The sequence below is a fragment of the Budorcas taxicolor genome, chromosome 15 (assembly GCF_023091745.1).
Source record: "Budorcas taxicolor isolate Tak-1 chromosome 15, Takin1.1, whole genome shotgun sequence".
Lineage (NCBI taxonomy): Eukaryota > Metazoa > Chordata > Mammalia > Artiodactyla > Bovidae > Budorcas > Budorcas taxicolor.
Window position 1 is genome coordinate 54652114 of NC_068924.1, and position 18910 is coordinate 54671023.

The following is an 18910-nucleotide window of genomic DNA, read 5'->3' on the forward strand; positions in this document are numbered from 1 at the left end:
CTGGACTCTCTAGGACCCCATAGTGAGTCTGTCATAGAGCTTTAATTTGCTGTTGTTCAGTCACTAAGTCACGTCCAACTCTTTGCGACCCCATGGACTGCAGCACGCCAGCCTCCCCTGTCCTCTACTATCTCCTGGAGTTTGCTTGGATTCATGTCTATTGAGTCAGGGATGCTATCTAACCATCTCATCCTCTGCCACCACCTTCTCCTGCTTTCAGTCTTTCCCAGCATCAAGGTCTTTTCCAATGAGTCTGCTCTTCGCATCAGGTGGCCAAAGTATTGGAGCTTCAGCATTAGTCCTTTCAATGAATATTCAGGGTTGATTTTCCCTAGAATTGACTGATTTGATCTCCTTGCAGTCCAGAGGACTCTAAAGAGTCTTCTCCAGCCCCATAATTCAAAAGCATCAATTCTTTGGTGCTCAGCCTTCTTTATGCTTTAATTAGGGCCCTACAATTCCATCCTAGCTTCAGAGCCCCACTTCCGGTACTGGGTGCCGCTCACCCGTCCCCAGATGTCAGGTGGGCAGCCCCACACTGGGTCTCTGTGCTGTCCACCAGCCAGGGCAGTCTGAGTCTGGGGGAAAGGATGCTGCTTCTCTGCAGGGTTCCTCCTCCTCAGGCACCCCATCTTCTGCCCCACCCTATCAAGGACCCCATTAACCAGCTCCTAAATCCTCAGGCCTGGGAATGGCAGCCCTCTTTGGAGTCTCTGTGGTGCAGGGAGCCTCCCTGGACTGGTGCCTGGGCTCCTGGACTCAGCTCTTAACTCCGCCCCCAGTTTGCTGTGGGTGTTAGACAGTTTGCTTAGCTTCTCTGCACATTGATTTTTTCCTTGTCTGGGTTGGGGAAGATAATCTCCACCTGTCCCACATATACAGGGGAAGTTGTGAGCATTACAGCTGTGAGGGCAATATCCAAAATCAAGGTACGTTTACTTTCATTCCTTTACTATTAGCTGGTACCAGACGAACTTGCATTCTCTCCTAGGGGACCCACTTAAGGAAAGTTTTTGACACCTTTGTTACCAATCTGGGTCCTTGGACTCTAATCCATAGAAATTGATAAGAAGCCAGGCAAGAAGTTCAGGCAAGGCTTTACTGAGGTTTGTGCTGCAGCATGAGGGAGTGAGGGAGCTCAAACAAGAAACACATGCCCTTGCTGGCTCCCTGAGTCGGGGAGACTGGTTCCTTGAGGTGAGGGTGGGGGTGGATTGGTGAGATGGGTCGGGCTGGAGGGGTGGCTGGCGTGGCCTGCTCACACTCTTGGTGCTGTGTGCAGGGCCCCAAGGCAATGTCCTGCTTTTGCTCCCAGCAGAAGCAGAAATGGTAGTTGGTTTGTAGCCTTTTTGTATCTTACTGTTCATAACTGCCCAAGCTGCACATGCGCTGCGGTTATTTTTTAGTCTAGTAGCTTCTTTGTTTCTGTTGCTCAGGGAGAGCTTTGTCCAGGTGCAAGCACTCCAGTAAAGGATCCCACGCCCCAGTGCCCCAGCCTATCTCGTGTTTGTTCAAAAGATTAAAGCTAGCATTTCAGACATTGGGGTGGTTCAGTGGAAAAGGTAGCCCCACTCCCTCCCGGGGACTGAGACATCCTCCCTTCTCATTGCCCAGGCCTGGAAGAGGGGGGCAGCGTGTGGCTGGGGAGACTGAGTTCTAGCTCTGGCTCTGCCCCTTGCTTTCTCTGTGACCTTGGGCAAGCAGCTGTCCTCTCTTGGCCCCAGAGTCCCCCACTGTAAAGTGGATGTGGTTGAACTAGAGGGATTTTGAGGGTCTTTGTGGACAAGGCATGGTGGTTTTGGGAAGGGGGTGAGTCTTGTTGGGGGGAGGCCACTGGAGTTACAGTGTGTGACCGCTCTGTGGTACTGCCCAGGCTTCCTGGAGAAGAACCGGGACACCCTGCATGGAGACATCATCCAGCTGGTGCACTCCTCCAGGAACAAGTTCATCAAGCAGATCTTCCAGGCTGACGTCGCCATGGTAACATGGGGGTGTGGCTTTCATTGGGCAGGCAGGGCCCCCAGAAGCCGGGCCTGTGTCTAGGCATCCCCTTGTCTAGCGGCTTCAGCTGAGCTCCTCTGGCCACACAGTGGGGGCAGTGCTTTGCTGTGGTTCCAGGCTGGGGGGCCTCCAAGATCCTCCTATCTGGTCCTCTTGTACTAAATTAGGGGGTGCAGGTGGGGTGCAAGGCCCAGAGAAGGATCACATGAGATGTGGCAGAGCAGAGCCTGATCAGGACTCAGTTTTGGGGTCCCCTCTCCGACCCTCTAGCCACTAACGGAGTGTGGGTGAAGGGGGAACGTCTACCCTTGAGGATGTGGATGGGTGTGGGGGTGTTGAGAGAAACGGGCACAAAAGCCTATTTTCACCAGCCCTGGATCCCACATGGGGGATAGAGAATTTCCCACCCTTGGTGTTTTCTTTGTCCCTGGAATGGTAGTCTGCTGGACTGCCTGCTGGATTGTATGCCCTTTTGTTCTGTAATTTCCTCCTGTCCCATGGCCTGGAGAGAGCAGGAGGGACTCGCCGGAGGGCAGAGCCGTGGCCCCCTCCGTGCCTGTCCAGCTGCCTGTGTTGCCCCACCCCCCAGAAGCCCTGCTGCCCCAAGGTTCGTCCCCTCTCCCTGGTGGGTTTTGCCCTCTTGTTTTCTGACCCACCACCTTCTCCTTGCCCCCCACCCCATCTCGCCGCCACTGTGCGCTGTGGTTCCTGTTGTAGTTTCTCTGTGGTTATTCATCGGGCACTCTCCGCCACTCAGCAGCTTCTGTGAAGGTAAAAGACCCCAGTCGGGGATGGAGGATGGCGTGAGAGGCCTCAGTGGCCCTTGGGACTGGGCTGTGTCCTTGGCCCCCACGGCACTGAGGCTTGGGGAAAGGGCCATTGTTGTTGTTGTTTGGTTTTCATTTATTTTTGTGGAGTGTGTGTTTTTGTGGAATGATTTGTGGAGTGGTTTGACCTTTGTTTACTGAGTTGTGTGGACTGCAGGCATCTCAGTTTCTTAAAGGAGGAAACTGAGTCCTAGAGAAAGAGATGAGACTTGCCCAGTGAACTGGGGCCCAGGCTGGGACCCAAAACCTTGTCTACCAAGTTCTCTGCTCCCTTGAGTCTCTGGAGGTATCAAGGCCTGCTCTTCCCATCAGGCCCTGCAAAGGGGTTCTACATCCGAGACTCAGTCAGAGCCTCTGATTAACCTTGTGAAGCAGGAGGGGCAGGTGGTAGTTTCTGCATTTTGCAGATGGGGACTGAAGCTCAGAGGTGGTGTGTGGTTCACTCCAAGTTACAGCATCTGAGGGAGACGGGACTGGACACCACCCCCTACCCTGGTCCTCCGAAGGTCCTGGACAGCATTCTTGGTGTGTCCTGACAACCAGCTCCAGGCTATGTAACTCCCAAGGTGCTCTGGGCTCCAGAGATGCGGGGTAACCTTAGCAGCAGCATAGCTCTGACCTCTTCTCTACCTTTGATTTCCTCTCTGCTTAGCTCTGACATCCTTTCACTTTCAGTCTTAATGCTGAATCCCCCTTCCTGCGTGTCTGGCATCCCCCTCCTGCCTTGTGCCTGGCAGAGTCCTGGCACAATTCACAAAGCCACAGCTGCAGAGCAGGGCCTGTGGCATGTCATGTCTGGACAGAGGTTCTCTGCCATGGGTTGGCTCCAGGCCAACACTGTGCCCAGCTGGCTGATGGGAGGAGCATAGGGCCACTGCACCTGAGGGTGCAGGTGCCTGAAGCTCAGCACCGGTAGTCCCCACCCCGAAGCCCACACACTGCAGGTCGCAGAGTTAGTGAGATAGGAATGACTCTGGGTTCTCTCAGTCTTTCCTCTTGTAGACCCAGCTGCCCTGCCAAGCTCATGCATTCCTGGGCAGTCTTCAAAGGCCACTGAACCCACTTGTCCTCCTACCTCTCTTTCCAAGCCCCTGGAGGCTGTGGGGATCTCCCTGTGAAGTTTCCTGTTCTGAGTCTCCTTTCCCTGGACTCTGGGAACCTACTTGCAGAGGAACCATGGAGAGGTTCCAGCATAAGACTGGGACGGGGGCAGGGGGTGTTGGGGGTGGGCAGCATCCAGAAATGCCCACCCCCAAGGGAGTTTTTGGAGCACAGGATTAGAACATGGCAGGGATCAATTTGATAACAATCACTTTTGCTCTTCTGGGCCAGCCTGTGAGCTACACACACATATTTCTCATCTCATTCATTCCCTGTGACTCCCTCATGAGTGATTACTATTGTCCCCACTTTACAGAGAGGCCAGGGTACTTGTTTGAGGTCACACAGCTGGTGACACACAGGGATTTGATCCAGGTTTGGTGGCTCAGATGGTAAAGAATCCATCTGCCAATGTGTGAGATGTGGGTTTGATCCCTGGTTCAGGAAGATCCCCTGGAGGAGAAAATGGCAACCCACTCTAGTATTCTTGCCTGGGAAACCCCATGGACAGAGGATCCTGGCAGGCTACTGTCTATGGGATCACAAAGAGCTGGACACAACTGAGCGACTGACACTTTCACTTTTCTATCTCGGGGAGCGGCCAGGACTTGGCCAAGGTCATGGACAAGTGAAGGCTAAAGTGAGGCTTTCGAGTTCCTGCTCCTTTTCACTGTAGCATGCTGTCTGTGAGAGTGTGTCTTAAGAAAATGCTTTGTTTCTGTTGGAAAAATGATAGCTCTGTTAAAAGCACAAGGAGATTGGCTTGGTGAAGTGTGGATGCTGAGTCAAATTTTATTGGATGACGGTATACTGATTGCTGTGCTCTCCTTAGGGTGGAGGTCCACATCCTTTCAGTGATAAAACCTATGTCCTGTGCAGGTCCCCAGTGCCTGGATTCTGCCTTTTGACTCTTGTGTCTGGATCTTGGGGTGCCCTGGGAAGCCCCACCCCAATCATTACTGCTGGAGGGGAGCAGTAAGCCAAAAGCATGGTGTTTCTTCCAGGGTATGGAGCCCTAACCCCCAATCAAGGCACATGTCCCCACTGAGCTGAGTCCACAGGAAACTTATTCACTCTTCATGCAGGAGGCATCTCCTGCCACTGACCTCCCAGCTCCAATCACATTACATTCAGGTACCTGCCTCTCACATCCCCTCCATGGAATCACTTAACACAGACCTTTGGATTTCTCATTTCTGCCTTTACCCCATCCCTAAATATCTGCACATTATCCCAGAAAACAACAAATGTTGGAAAAGATGACCTTTCCCCTCAATGAAATAAAACCAAATCAGAAACCAGGTGGCCACGAAAGTGGGCTCATAGCCCCCACCTACTCCTTCCTTCCATCAGAAATACCTGTTGAGTGCCCATCATATGCCAGATATTGTCCTGTGTCCTGGGGACACAGTAGTGAACAAAACTGAAATCCTCTGTCGTCATGGGACTTACCCTCTAGCAGAAGGGAGATGTAGTTAATAAGCAAATAAGTGAATTATCATAAGTCAGATGGTGATATATGAGACGGGAAAAATGGAGGGAGGCGAGCCAGTGGTGGGATTTTGCAGTTGTGAAGAGGGATCAGGAAAGGCCTTACGGAGAGGTTGGTGAGGAGGTGAGGAAGCCAACCACGTGCATTCTGGAGGAAAAGCAGTGCAGGGAGGGAACAGCAACTGCAAAGCCCCAAAGTGCTTTATAAGCCCCCAACCTGTCTGGTGCATCATAGGAAGAGCACAGAGTCAGGAGTGGCTGGAAGGGAGGGAGTGAGGTGGTGGAGGGGCTGGAGATAACTGGGACCTGATCCTGTGGGACAGTGCTGGTTCTTACAAAGGACCTTGGTATTCATGCTGAGTGAACTGGGGAGCCATTGAGGGTTTTGAGTCAGTTGGGAGAGGGGAGACATGACTGGATTGGTGTTTGAACAGCCTCATTCAGGCTGCTGTGTTGATAGTGGGGTAGAGGTCAGTGTTGGGGGCAGAAACAGGGAGACTAGTTTGGAGGTTATTGCAACAGCAGGAGAGCCATTCAGGCAGCCTGGATCAGGCTGACGGTGGAGGAAGTGGTTAAGGGCGTCAGATTCTGGACCCATTTTGGAGGTAAAGTCAATCAGGTTTGCTGCATATTGGATATGAGAAAGGAGGGGTTGGGGATGGCCCCTAGACCTGTGGCCTGAGCAGCTGGACAGTTTCTAGGAGCCCTTGAATGTGAGCAACCAGTTCAGCACCACTTCAGTTCAGCAAATTGTTGCTGACTGTTGTTGTGTCAGGCCCTGGGGCACGGTAGTAAGCAAGGCAAACCCGCCTGTCCTCTCGGGGGCTCATAGCTCAGCGGGAAAGACAGAGAGGAGTGGTTCCAGTGTGCTGATCACAAACAGAGAAGGATGTGCCCTGTGTGTGTGTGTGTGTGTTGTTTGTGCGTGTTGTACCTGTGCTCATGCTTTGTGTGTTGTGTATATGTGTCGTGTGTGCCTGTGTAGGTGTGGTGTGTGCGGTGTTTATCTGTGGTATGTATGTGTGTGTCCTGTCTCTGTGTGTATATGTGTGTACATTTGTGTGTATGTGTCTATATATATGTACTGTGTGTGCTATGTATCTGTTGTGTTTGCGCTCCGTGTGTGCACACACATGTGCTTATGGCAAGGCCTCTAATGTAGGCTGGGTACAGCCCCACTTGGACAGCTTCCCCCTGACTTGTGGGGGTCACCTGGTGCTGCTGCTGGGTTAGGTGCTAGGGCAGATGTGGAGTCGCAGACTTGACATTCACCCAACCCCTGTGCAAAATAGTCTCCAGCTTCTCTTGGGAGAATCCTAATTCTAGATAACACTATAGTGGAAAACACAGCAAATTTCAGAATAACAAGGATTTGCTACTTCTTGACAAGTTTCATTTCAGTCCCGGGGCATCTGATCTCACTCTAGCATGGGTTAAGTTCCTCTCCCTCACCCAACACACCTCACCCAACACACCTCACCCATTGATATCTGCATCCCCAGTGTTTGGTGCTACAGGATATCAGATACAATAACTCATTTAAAGGAGAAAACCTTAAAATCACAATCAAATTCACTTATTAAAAAATTCTCATCCAAAGAAATTGCCAGGAAAACAGTAACGTCAAGGTGCTTTGGAATCGAATCTGGTCTCCACGTCCAGTTTCTGGGTCTGAGTGTTCTGCTGTTTGTCTGCTGCCTGCTTGTTGCTCAGGTTCTCCCCTAGGACCCCACCTCATCTCACAGTGTTCTGAGAGGGGGACCCCTACAGGGCAGGAAGTGCGGGGGGTCACGGGCTAGTTCCTGCAGATAGCGGCTGGTGGAGCACGGGGCCCTTTGGCCTCGGTGCTGGACGGCGGCCAAAGGCCAGCTGTGCGCCTTCTTAGGAGGCTTATGTGTGTCTGCCCCGCCCGCCTGCTGCTGACCTGTTAATCCAACAGGCAGGACAGAGGGTGTGGGCAGCGCCCCCGCCTTGCTGGGTGGCTGTTGACTCATGGGCTTCCTAATGGTGGAGAATCAGGATATCCCCAAGTACAACTGCTTCCCCCTCATGCTGAAGATCAGTCCAGGAGCTGGTTTTCTGTGTAAGATATCATTCTCCTGGAGCAGCAGTGTCTACACAGACCAAGGCCTGAGCAGGTGCGCAGTGCTGTGGGCAGGCTGTGACCTGGCACCAGCTCGATACATGGCACTACCCCATCTCGGAAACTGAGGCCCAGTGCTGCTTCGTGACCTGCCTAGAATCACAGGGCTCAGAGGTGGTGAGCTCGAGCTTGAAGTTAGGTCTGTCTAGCCTGCCTCTAGAGGTGACCCCATTGTCCAGAGATCTGGCCACTCGTTTATACGGCAAAGGGAGGAGAGAGACTAGAGAGGGGCTGCATGTGTCTTGCCCGGAGTCATTCAGTGCCCAGAGTGGGACCCCAGGGCTCCTCACTCTCTGTTCAGTGCTCCTGGACTCAGAATCAGGGAGACTTCCCAGATGGGGGTGTATTTGGGGGGTCTAAGTTCCAGCCCAGACCAGGTGGTCATAGGAAAACCTACGTGTCCAGCCAGCCTGCTTCCTTGGGAGGCTCTGTCTCAGGCCCTGACTGCTGACCTCCTCTCCTGCTTCCCTTCTGGAGGGCTGGAGGGGCGAGGGTCAACCCCTCCCATCGCTGTGGTCCGTCCCCCCAGGGCGCCGAGACCAGGAAGCGCTCGCCCACACTCAGCAGCCAGTTTAAGCGGTCGCTGGAGCTGCTGATGCGGACACTGGGTGCCTGCCAGCCCTTCTTCGTGCGCTGCATCAAGCCCAATGAGTTCAAGAAGCCCATGGTGAGCAGCCCTGGCAGGGATGGGGGGTGGGGGTAGACAGCTGGGATGGGAGGTGGGAGGGGCCAGGCCAAGGGAGCAGGGTGGACTGGGCTGCGGGAGACTTTGTCCCCTGATGCGAATGGCAGGGCCCCTGAGGGGCTTACAGAACAAACTTCCTCTTTACCGGAGACAGCCCAGTTCCCTGAAAAGAGCCTGGACTCTGTTCAGTTCAGTTCAGTTCAGTCGCTCAGTCATGTCCGACTCTTTGCGACCCCATGAATCGCAGCACGCCAGGCCTCCCTGTCCATCACCAACTCCCAGAGTTCACTCAGACCCACGTCCATCGAGTCAGTGATGCCATCCGGCCATCTCATCCTCTGTTGTCCCCTTCTCCTCCTGCCCCCAATCCCTCCCAGCATCAGAGTCTTTTTCAATGAGTCAACTCTTCGCATGAGGTGAAACGCTGATTCAAATCCTGACTCCACCACCTTCCCGCAGGGTGACTGTAGAGGAGTCACTTCTTTCTCTCATACCTCAGATACCTCTCAGATGGAAATAGGATTGCTTGTACCCACCTCCTGGGAGTATTCTGTTCAATGATGCATACAAACTGCCTGGCGCCTAGGAAGGGACTCAGTAAATGGTTCTTGCTGTGGTCCCAACTTTGAAAGTCCCCTCTCCTTTGCTTCTGCCAATGATTACCTGCTCCTGGAAGCCTTCCTGAATTTCTCTGACTAGTTGGGAATATTTTCATTTCTGACTTTTCTGAATAACGTCTGTTGAGCCCTTTCTGTGTGCCCAGAACAGAACTGATTAGATTGTCTCTCCACAGTGTCATTCAACTTTCTCAACAGCCAGTGAGGGAGGGACCTTTATGGCCCAGTATTTGAGATTTGGTGGGCTTCCTTGGTGGTTCATACAGTAAAGAATCCACCTGCAATGTGGGAGACCTGGGTTTGATCTGGGTTGGGAAGATCCCCTAAAGGAGGGCATAGCAACCTACTCCAGTATGCTTGCCTGGAGAATCCCTATGGACCGAGGAGCCTGGTGGGCTACAGTCAGTCCATGGGGTTGCAAAGAGTTGGACACGACTGAGTGACTAAGCACGCATTTGAGATGTGGGACGGGAAGCTCGAGGAGGTTGGGGACTACAGGTTCAGAGCCAGGAGCCTGGACTGCCCCTTACTAGGAGCGCTCTCCTTCCACAACTCTGGGAGGTGTTGTTTACCACTAGACACTTCCCAGAGATAGGAGGGGAGGCCCAGGGGAAGTTGGGGTCTGCGAGGGACGGAAGGTGGGAGGCCAGCGCTGGGCCAGGGAAAGTGCCTGTATGGAGAGGAAACAGGTGGCGGAAGTCAGCTTTCCGCCTGCTGGCCCTGTCCCCTGCCTGGAAACATTCCCCAGAGTGGGCTGGCCAGTCCCTCCAAGGCTCAGGATCCGGTCTTCAGGGGTGTGAGAATCAGAGGGCTCCAGCGAGCTGCTCTCTAAGGTAGGAGGTCCAGGGGATTGAGGCCAGGGCCCTACAGTTGGGCACCATCTCTCCTGCTCTCAGATTCCTCCTGAAACTTCTTTGGGCCCAGACCTCAGCGTCTCTGTCCTGGACCTGGCTTCAAGACCTCCTCCCTGAGTCTCCAGCCTCCCAACCCCTCACTCCCATTCCCCTCCCCACTGCAGGGAGAGACATGGGTCTCGAACACAAACTGACCCAGTCACATCCCCCCATGTGACCGGAGAGGCCTTTCCCAGCCTCTCCACCAACCCAGCGGCCGTCACAAAAATGACTTTGTGCCTCTGCACGTGCTTGCTGCTTCAGCACTCTCTCCTGTCACGCTTGTTGTTCAGGTGCTCAGCTGTGTTGACTCTTTGTGACCCTGGACTGTAGCACGCCAGGCTTCCCTGCCTTTCACCATCTCCTGGAGCTTGCTCAGATTCATGTCCATTGAGTCAGTGATGTCATCCAACCATCCTGTCCTCTGTTGTCCCCTTCTCCTCCTGCCTTCAGTCTTTCCCAACGTCAGGGTCTTTTCCAATGAGTTGGCTGTTTGCATCAGGTGGCCAAAGTATTGGAGCTTCAGCTTCAGCACCAGTCCTTCCAGTGAATATTCAGGGTTGATTTCCTTTAGGATGGACTGGTTTGATCCCCTTGTTGTCCAAGGGACTCTCAAGAGTTTTATCCAGCACCACAGTTCAAAAGCATCAATTCTTTGGTGCTCAACCTTCTTTATGGTTCAACTCTCACACCTGTACATGACTATTGGAAAAACCATAGCTTCAACTACGTGGACCTTTGTCAGCAGTTAGAACAAAGCTAATCTTCTCTTCCATGAAGCCCCCCAACATGTCCCAGTTAAGCTGTCTCTCCTCTGCTTTCAATGCACTCAGCTCATCCCGAGTGAGGGTCTCATTCTGTGCTGCTCAATGGGTTTGGACTGCAGATCCGGGTCTGGTCCCGCCTTTGCTCCTCATGCTCTGTGTGACCTTGGCCTCTCAGGGCCTCTGTCTGGGGCCGGGAAAACACAGAGTAGGGCTGGTCTCCCAGCGGGAGCCTTCAGCACTGACGCCCTTGGCTCCTTGCCCGACAGCTGTTCGACCGGCACCTGTGTGTGCGCCAGCTGCGGTACTCGGGCATGATGGAGACCATCCGCATCCGCCGAGCCGGCTACCCCATCCGCTACAGCTTCGTGGAGTTTGTGGAGCGGTACCGAGTGCTGCTGCCTGGCGTGAAGCCGGCCTACAAGCAGGTACGCAGGCTGGGGGCAGAGGTGGTGGGAGGGAGGGTACCAGCCCTGGGCTCGGCAAAAGTCCCAGTTTTCTTACTGGAACACTGTGCTGGGCACACCATCAGCTTGGCCACCTCAGGTGTGGCTGAGAAAACTGGGGTCAGGCAGTGGAGGGCATCTGAGAGCTTCCATTGCCATGCTCGCCTGGCGTGGACTTCACGCGTGTGCTGAGCGGGCCTTGGCTGTAGGCGAGGGTTTTACAGTCATCAGACGGAGCTAAGGAGAAGAGTGAGGGTCAGAGAAGGCGGGACCGGCTGGAGCCACACAGAGTCAGGGGCAGAGCTGGAGCAAGATCTCTGTCCCCCAGCCTTCGGAGGGATACCAGGTGGCCTGTCCCACTGGTGGGACCACCCAAGCTCTTGTGCACCCCTCCCCCTGCCTGCCCCCACCCAGGACGACCTTCGGGGGACATGTCAGCGCATGGCTGAAGCTGTGCTAGGCACCCATGATGACTGGCAGATGGGCAAAACCAAGATTTTTCTGAAGGTGAGCATGGCCTCAGACTCTGTCTGCCTTGGGGGAGCTGTGAACTCCATGGGGTGCGGGGCAGGGGGGAATAGGTCTTGGGGTCCCTATAGAGGAGTTGCAGCCCAGAATGGGGTCAGGGCTGGGCCTCTGTGCTCCTCCAGCCCTGAGCAGGTGTGGGGTCTGGCCTCCTGGGTGGTGGAGGGGCAGTTGGTATTTGAGGGCCTCTCTGACCCCTAGCCTGCGGGTGGGGTCATGAGGAACCAAAGGCCAGGGGTGGCCTTACCAGGGAGGCCTGGATTTAGTCTGGACCCTGTGGTGGTCTGCCCTGGGAATTTGGGCAGCTCACTGGCCTTTTCTTGGGTCTCATTTTCCCATCTGTACAGTTGGATGTGCTTGTGGTGGGGTACTCTTGAGTGTATCTTTGGTCCTTTCCTCTGGTTTCCTGCCAGGCATGGTTCATGCTGGGCTGTGGTTGGCTGTGTGCCACCCACCTTGCTCTCTAGTGTCCCTGGACCTGTCCCCGTGCCCCCTGAACTGGCACCTAGGGCTCTCTGGCTCCCATCACAGCCTGGGCAGGACTCTGGGGGCTGGCAGCTGGGAGGGGGCAGGGCTGGGAGCAGGAAGCTGGGCCGGGAGAGCTTGCTGGAGATGGCGGAGGTGGGACAGCTACCGCAGGGACAGGGTGAACCCTGGCTTCCCCATTTCCATTTCTGCTGTTCTAGATTTCCGGCTGTCCCGGGTGATGGGTCAGAGCTCCTTCCTCTGGCACAGGGTGGGGCCCAGGCAGCCCAGGACAGCCGGGGAGAGGGAAGGGGGAGCCAGCTCTCAGCTGGAGAGAGTCCTGAGGTCTAGTCTGATGCCTCTGTGGCTGAGGGGCCTGGGCCAGTGTCTTCATCTCCCTGAACCCTCGTTTCCTGCCTCTGCATCTCACAAGTGCTGTCTGGAAAGCATTGCTCTGTGTGCTAGGCCCCAGTGGAAGTGGGCGCTTCTTGTCCATCATCTCATTTAGTCATCATAGCAGCCCATGAGGTAGAATTATTATGCCCGTTTCAGAGGTGCAGCATGTAGAAGCAAGGTGCCCCAGGTCAGGCACTGCCCTGGAGCAGAGATCAGGGCTTCCAGCCTGTAGTCCTGATGCTCAGCTCACGTGATTAAGGGAGGGAAAGCTTATAGCATGATGACATTTAGTGCCAGCGATGTCTGAGGACTGTCATCGTCCACGTCCTCCACATCCTCACCTCTCTGGGCTCTTCAGAAGTAGGCAGTGGTTTCCAGACCCCAAATCTACTTCTTATTCATTCACTTACTCATTCAGAAAGCCTTGGCTGAGCCCCCATCCGTGCCAGGCCCTGTCCCCAAGTGATGTGACCTGGATACCTTGGTAGGTGTGATTCAGTTTCAGTTTCAGTTTCAGTTCAGTCGCTCAGTTGTGTCTGACTCTTTGTGACCCTATGAACCACAGCACACCAGGCCTCCCTGTCCATCACCATCTCCCGGAGTTCCCTCAGACTCACGTCCATCGAGTCAGTGATGCCATCCAGCCATCTCATCCTCTGTCGTCCCCTTCTCCTCCTGCCCCCAATCCCTCCCAGCATCAGAGTCTTTTCCAATGAGTCAACTCTTCTCATGAGGTGGCCAAAATACTGAAGTTTCAGCTTCAGCATCATTCCTTCCAAATAAATCCCAGGGTTGATCTCCTTCAGAATGGATTGGTTGGATCTCCTTGCAGTCCAAGGGACTCTCAAGAGTCTTCTCCAACACCACAGTTCAAAAGCATCAATTCTTCGGCGCTCAGCCTTCTTCACAGTCCAACTCTCACATCCATACATGACCACAGGAAAAACCATAGCCTTGACTAGATGGACCTTAGTCGGCAAAGTAATGTCTCTGCTTTTGAATATACTATCTAGGTTGGTCATAACTTCTCTTCCAAGGAGCAAGTGTCTTTTAATTTCATGGCTGCAGTCACCATCTGCAGTGATTTTGGAGCCCCCCAAAATAAAGTCTGACACTGTTTCCACTGTTTCCCCATCTATTTTCCATGAAGTAATGGGACCGGATGCCATGATCTTCATTTTCTGAATGTTGAGCTTTAAGCCAACTTTTTCCCTCTCCTCTTTCACTTTCATCAAGAGGCTTTTTAGCTCCTCTTCACTTTCTGCCATAAGGGTGGTGTCATCTGCATATCTGAGGTTATTGATATTTCTCCTGGCAATCTTGATTCCAGCTTGTGTTTCTTCCAGTCCAGCGTTTCTCATGATGTACTCTGCATATAAGTTAAATAAGCATGGTGACAATATACAGCCTTGATGTACTCCTTTCCCTATTTGGAACCAGTCTGTTGTTCCATGTCCAGTTCTAACTGTTGCTTCCTGACCTGCATACAGATTTCTCAAGAGGCAGCTTAGGTGGTCTGCTATTCCTATCTCTCTCAGAATTTTCCACAGTTTATTGTGATCCACACAGTCAAAGGTGTGATTATCTGATGGATTATCTGATATTCTGTGTCTGAATCCCCTTCCAGACTCCGCCTCCCTGGGGCAGGGCCCAGGTTTGCCTAGTTTACTGCAGCCCCACCCAGCACCAAGCACAGGGTGGGCAGCTGGAGATATTTGATTCATGTATTGAATGAACCATGACGTTTTGTCCAACCGGAGTGAGGGTTGGGGGCTTGGGGATGAGAAGGAGAGGGTTGGAGAAGAGGGCAAGGCCTGATGGTGGAGAGCCCAGGTTTCAGGAAGAAGACCTGAGTTGACTCTGGGAAGCATGGGGTATTACTGTAAGATCCCTTCTTGAGGGGGCATCAGAGAGGGTGTGATAGAGGCCAGGAGACTGTTTCTAAGATCCAGGAGAGAAATGATGGTGGCCTGGCCCAGGTCAGTGGCTGATATGACAGAAACACCTAGAATAGCCAGGTCTCAGGGTAGAGATGGCCATTGGGATGGAGTCAGTGTGTGTGCGTGTTGGGCCCCTCCTGCTCCATGTGTCCCATCCAGGCCTCTGGGAACCAGCCATGACAGTACCTGTCTGTACTTGGGGTTGAGGGAGGCTGCCCCATGGTGCCAGAGCAGAGCTGGAAGCCATTAGGTCCCAGCTGAGCCCTAGGTGAAGGAAGAGGGGCCCACCTGGGGCAGCCTCTGCTCTGGGACTGGAGGGGTTGGCGGGGGGCTCTGCTCAGGAGGCTCTGCCCTCCAGGACCACCATGACATGCTGCTGGAGGTGGAGCGGGACAAGGCCATCACCGACAGAGTCATCCTCCTCCAGAAAGTCATCCGGGGCTTCAAAGACAGGTTTGTGTCTGGATGGGCTCTGCCTCTGCCAACGTGTGTGTGCATGCATGCACCTGTGCACATGTGCTTGGCTCACTGCGGTTCCTCCCATGTGGACACTGGGGATAAACACCCATGTGCATACACAGAAACATGCACACATGTGCAAAGCATACACACAGGATCACGTGAACATGGGAGAACACTAAGACACACGGACCCATCTATATTCCACATGCCCAGTAATACACGCCTATGCACATGGGCTTGTGAGACACAGATGTGGATGCTGTGAGGTTTGTAAATTGCACAGTGTGTCCCATATTCCATGTAAAATACATGTAAATTACACAGTCTGTCCTGTATTCCGTGTGAGGGGCATGTGTACAGTTGTATCACCTCCCAGTTGGGTGGGGCTGACTCCGGAGTGTGATTCAGGCTCCACAAAAACCACACTTCCTGCCCCTTTTTCAGTTCATCTGGCCACTCCCCTTCTCTTCCCATCCGCCCATCTGTCCAGCCATCCTTGGTCCACCCATTCACCTGTTTGTCCGTCCTTTCCCATGGCTGTGCCCTCATTTGTTTGAGCATCCAGGCATTGGCTCACGGACTCACCCACATTGAGGTAGCCATCCTTCACTCCTCCTCTTATTTCTATGTTCAGGAGACACCTGCTGTTTGATATGTGACCTCTTGTCCTCCATGAGGTCAAGGATGACTGTCAGCCTGTAGCAGTGGCCTAGTGTGCGCAGGGGAACAGCATGGTGCTCCGTCAGAAGACCAGGGCTCTAGCCTCAACCACACTGAGTCTCAGTTTCCTCACATGTAAAATGAGGGAGTTAGACAATTAGTAATAAATGATGTTTACAGTGTTGCAGGACTTCCCTGGTGGCTCAGATGGTCAAGCGTCTGCCTACAATGAGGGAGACCTGGGTTCAATCCCTGGGTTGGGAAGATCTCCTGGAGAAGGAAATGGCAACCTACTCCAGTATTCTTGCCTGGAAAATCCCATGGATGGAGGAGCCTTGTAGGCTACAGTCCAGGGGGTCACAAAGAGTCGGACACGACTGAGCAACTTCACTTTCACTTTCATAGCGTTCCAAGTGTTTAATCCTTATCTTATTTACTATTTGTTGTTTAGTCACTAAGTCGTGTCCAGCTCTTTGCGACCCCATGGACTGTAGCCCACCAGACTCCTCTGTCCTTGGGATTTTCTAGGCACGAATGCTGGAGTGGGTTGCCATTTCCTTTTCCCGGGGGTCTTCCTGATCCAGGGATTGAACCCGGGTCTCCTATGTGGCAGGCAGATTCTTGACCATCTGAGCCACCAGGAAAGTCCTACATTTATTCATGAATAACCTTCTGAATGCCTACCTTATTGAGTTTATGTGACAAGTCTGAAGCAGGCAGGACAGGTATTATTCTGTCCATTTTACAGATGAGGAAACTGAGGCACAAAGGGTATATGCCTTTGCCTAAGGTCGTGGAGCCAAGGAGACACAGAGCTGGGGCTCAGCCCTGCTTTCCTGATTCCAAACCCCACCCAGACCCCTATAGACATCCTTCTGCATCATGCTGCTGTTTCAGGTCCAACTTCCTGAAGCTGAAGAATGCCGCCACACTGATCCAGAGGCACTGGCGGGGCCACAACTGCAGGAGGAACTATGGGCTGGTGAGCCTCCTGAGGGAGCTGCTTGGTGACCCTCAAGGCCTTTGAACCTGGTTCCGTTGTCATAGCAACAGGACTTACCTGTTTGCGGGGCCTGGCTGGCCTCCCGCCCCCGCCCCCGCCAGCCACTACCATTCCTCCAGCCCAAAGTCCAAATCTGCTTCTTGTGATTCTCCCCTGCTAGTCAGCAATGTTTCTGCTTTTCTTCTGGAGTGTCCTGGTGGGTTGTGAGGCTCAGGTTATTGAACACCTTACAGAGGGCCAGGAATGGGTGTGTTGGGAATGGGCTGCAGCCTGGACTTGGGGCTGGAGAGGCAGGCAGGAAGGAGACCAGCTCCTGGTCTGAGGATGGTGTCCCTGGTGGGGAGACCCACCTCGGGGGAAGCCAAGCCCACTCCCTGGGGAACTCTGGTCTGAGTGGAACCAGCTGTGCCTTCAGGGCTCGTGGGTTGGCGAGTGGAGCCAGGGCAGTGACCTCCATGGACAGGGCTGGTCTGGCATCAGGGCCGTGGTTCTGAGCTGGTGGCTGTCCTTGCAGATGCGGCTGGGCTTCCTGCGGCTGCAGGCCCTGCACCGCTCCCGGAAGCTGCACCAGCAGTACTGCCTGGCCCGCCGGCGCATCATCGGGTTCCAGGCCCGCTGCCGGGCCTACCTGGTACGCAAGGCTTTCCGCCACCGCCTCTGGGCTGTGATCACCGTGCAGGCCTACGCCCGGGGCATGATCGCCCGCAGGCTGCACCGGCGCCTCAGGGCCGAGGTGAGGGGCCCAGTCCACGAGAACCCCTGGCTCTAGGTCCTCTGAGGGGTGCCGCTCCACCTCAGGCAGACAAATCATCCTGCATGTGGCCTGAGCCTGTTGGGGGAGATGGCGGGGGTGGGGGGTGATGAAGGGCTCTCCCTCTGAAGGATGCACAAGACTGGACCCTCATTTCCCTCCTCCCAGCCTGGGGTAGGGCAGGGGCCCAGTCCCTCTTGTGAGTCTTTGGGAGGCCAAGGTGAACCTGCTTTGGCTTTGGGATCAAAGGTGCTCAACCCGCTGTGGGACCTGGAGGGTTTCTCGCATGCCTCAGTTTCCCTCTGCCAAATTATTTGGCAAAGTCATCCCCAGTCCTGGAACTCAAAGCGGGTGGGGTGGCGTCAAGCTGGCAGGGAGCACTGTCACAGCCACACACATGGTACGGTGCCCATCCTGCTGCCCACCTCCCCCAGTACCTGCGGCGGCTGGAGGCTGAGAAAATGCGGCTGGCGGAGGAGGAGAAGCTCCGGAAGGAGATGAGTGCCAAGAAGGCCAAGGAGGAGGCCGAACGCAAGCATCAGGTGAGCTGGGGGTGAGTCAGCTCCTTGCACTTCCTTTCACTGGTTCAGTGGCTTTCAGCCAAACCATCTGCTCATCCTCTGTCCACGTGACCTTCCTTCATCTGCGCGCTGGGTGCCTGTTCTGTGCCAGGTTAGAACGTTGTGGGTCCGTGCCCTCAGCTGGGAGATTTTGTTGTTCAGTCTCCAAGTCATGTCTGACTCTTCACGATCCCATGGACTGCAGCATGCCAGGCTTCTCTCGCAATTGGCCAAGTTCATGTCCATTGAATTGATGATGCCATCCAACCATCTCATTCTCTGTTGCCTTCTTCTCCTGCCTTCAGTCTTTACCATCCTCAGGGTCTTTTCCAGTGAATCAGCTGTTCCTATCAGGTAGCCAAAGTATTGGGACTTCAGCTTTAGCATCAGTCCTTCCCATGAATATTCAGGGTTGATTTCCTTTAGGATTAACTGGTTTGACCAACTTGCGGTCCAAGGAAGAGCCTTCTCCAGCACCACATCAATTTGTTGGCACTCTGCCTTCTTTATTGTCCAGCTCTCACATCTGTACATGACTACTGAAAAGACTATAGCCTTGACTCTATGGACCTTAGTTGGAAAAGTGATGTCTTTGCTTTTTAACACACTGTCTAGGTTTGTCATAGCTTTCTTGCCAAGAAGCAATCGTCTTCTAATTTCGTAGCTGCAGTCACCATCTGCAGTGATTTTACAGCCCAAGAAAAGGAAATCTGTCACTGTCTCCACCTTTTCCCTTTCTATTTGCCATGAAGTAATCGGACTGGATATCATGCAGTTAGTTTTTTTTAATATTGAGTTTTAAGCTGACTTTTTAAACTCTCTTCCTTCACCCTCATCAAGAGGCTCTTTAGTTCCTCTTCACTTTCTGCCATTAGAGTGGTATCATCCATATGTCTGAGGTTGTTGACATTTCTCCTGGCAGTCTTGATTCCAGCTTGTAACTCATCTAGCTTTGCATTTTGTGTCATGTGCTCTGCGTATAAATAAACAGGGTGACAATAAACAGCTTTGCCATACTCCTTTCTCAATCCTGAACCAGTCAGTTATTCTATACAGGGTTCTAACTCTTGCTTCTTGACCTGTATACAGGTTTTTCAGGAGACAGGTAAGATGGTCTGGTATTCCCATCTCTTCAAGAGTTTTCCACAGTTTGTTATGATCCACACAGTCAGTGGCTTTA

The 18910-nt window shown here is 53.5% G+C and overlaps 1 protein-coding gene across 1 annotated transcript in view; it reads left to right on the top strand.

Annotated features, from left to right (window-relative positions):
- Positions 1 to 18910, top strand: part of MYO7A (myosin VIIA) — an 87507-nt gene that overhangs the window by 22210 nt on the left and 46387 nt on the right. The window contains exons 14-21 of the mRNA XM_052652285.1: positions 1874 to 1980; positions 8093 to 8230; positions 10792 to 10950; positions 11383 to 11475; positions 14653 to 14747; positions 16314 to 16398; positions 16934 to 17152; positions 17605 to 17712. Coding sequence (XP_052508245.1) covers positions 1874 to 1980; positions 8093 to 8230; positions 10792 to 10950; positions 11383 to 11475; positions 14653 to 14747; positions 16314 to 16398; positions 16934 to 17152; positions 17605 to 17712 — 1004 coding nt within the window. The remainder of the gene's footprint in view (positions 1 to 1873; positions 1981 to 8092; positions 8231 to 10791; positions 10951 to 11382; positions 11476 to 14652; positions 14748 to 16313; positions 16399 to 16933; positions 17153 to 17604; positions 17713 to 18910) is intronic.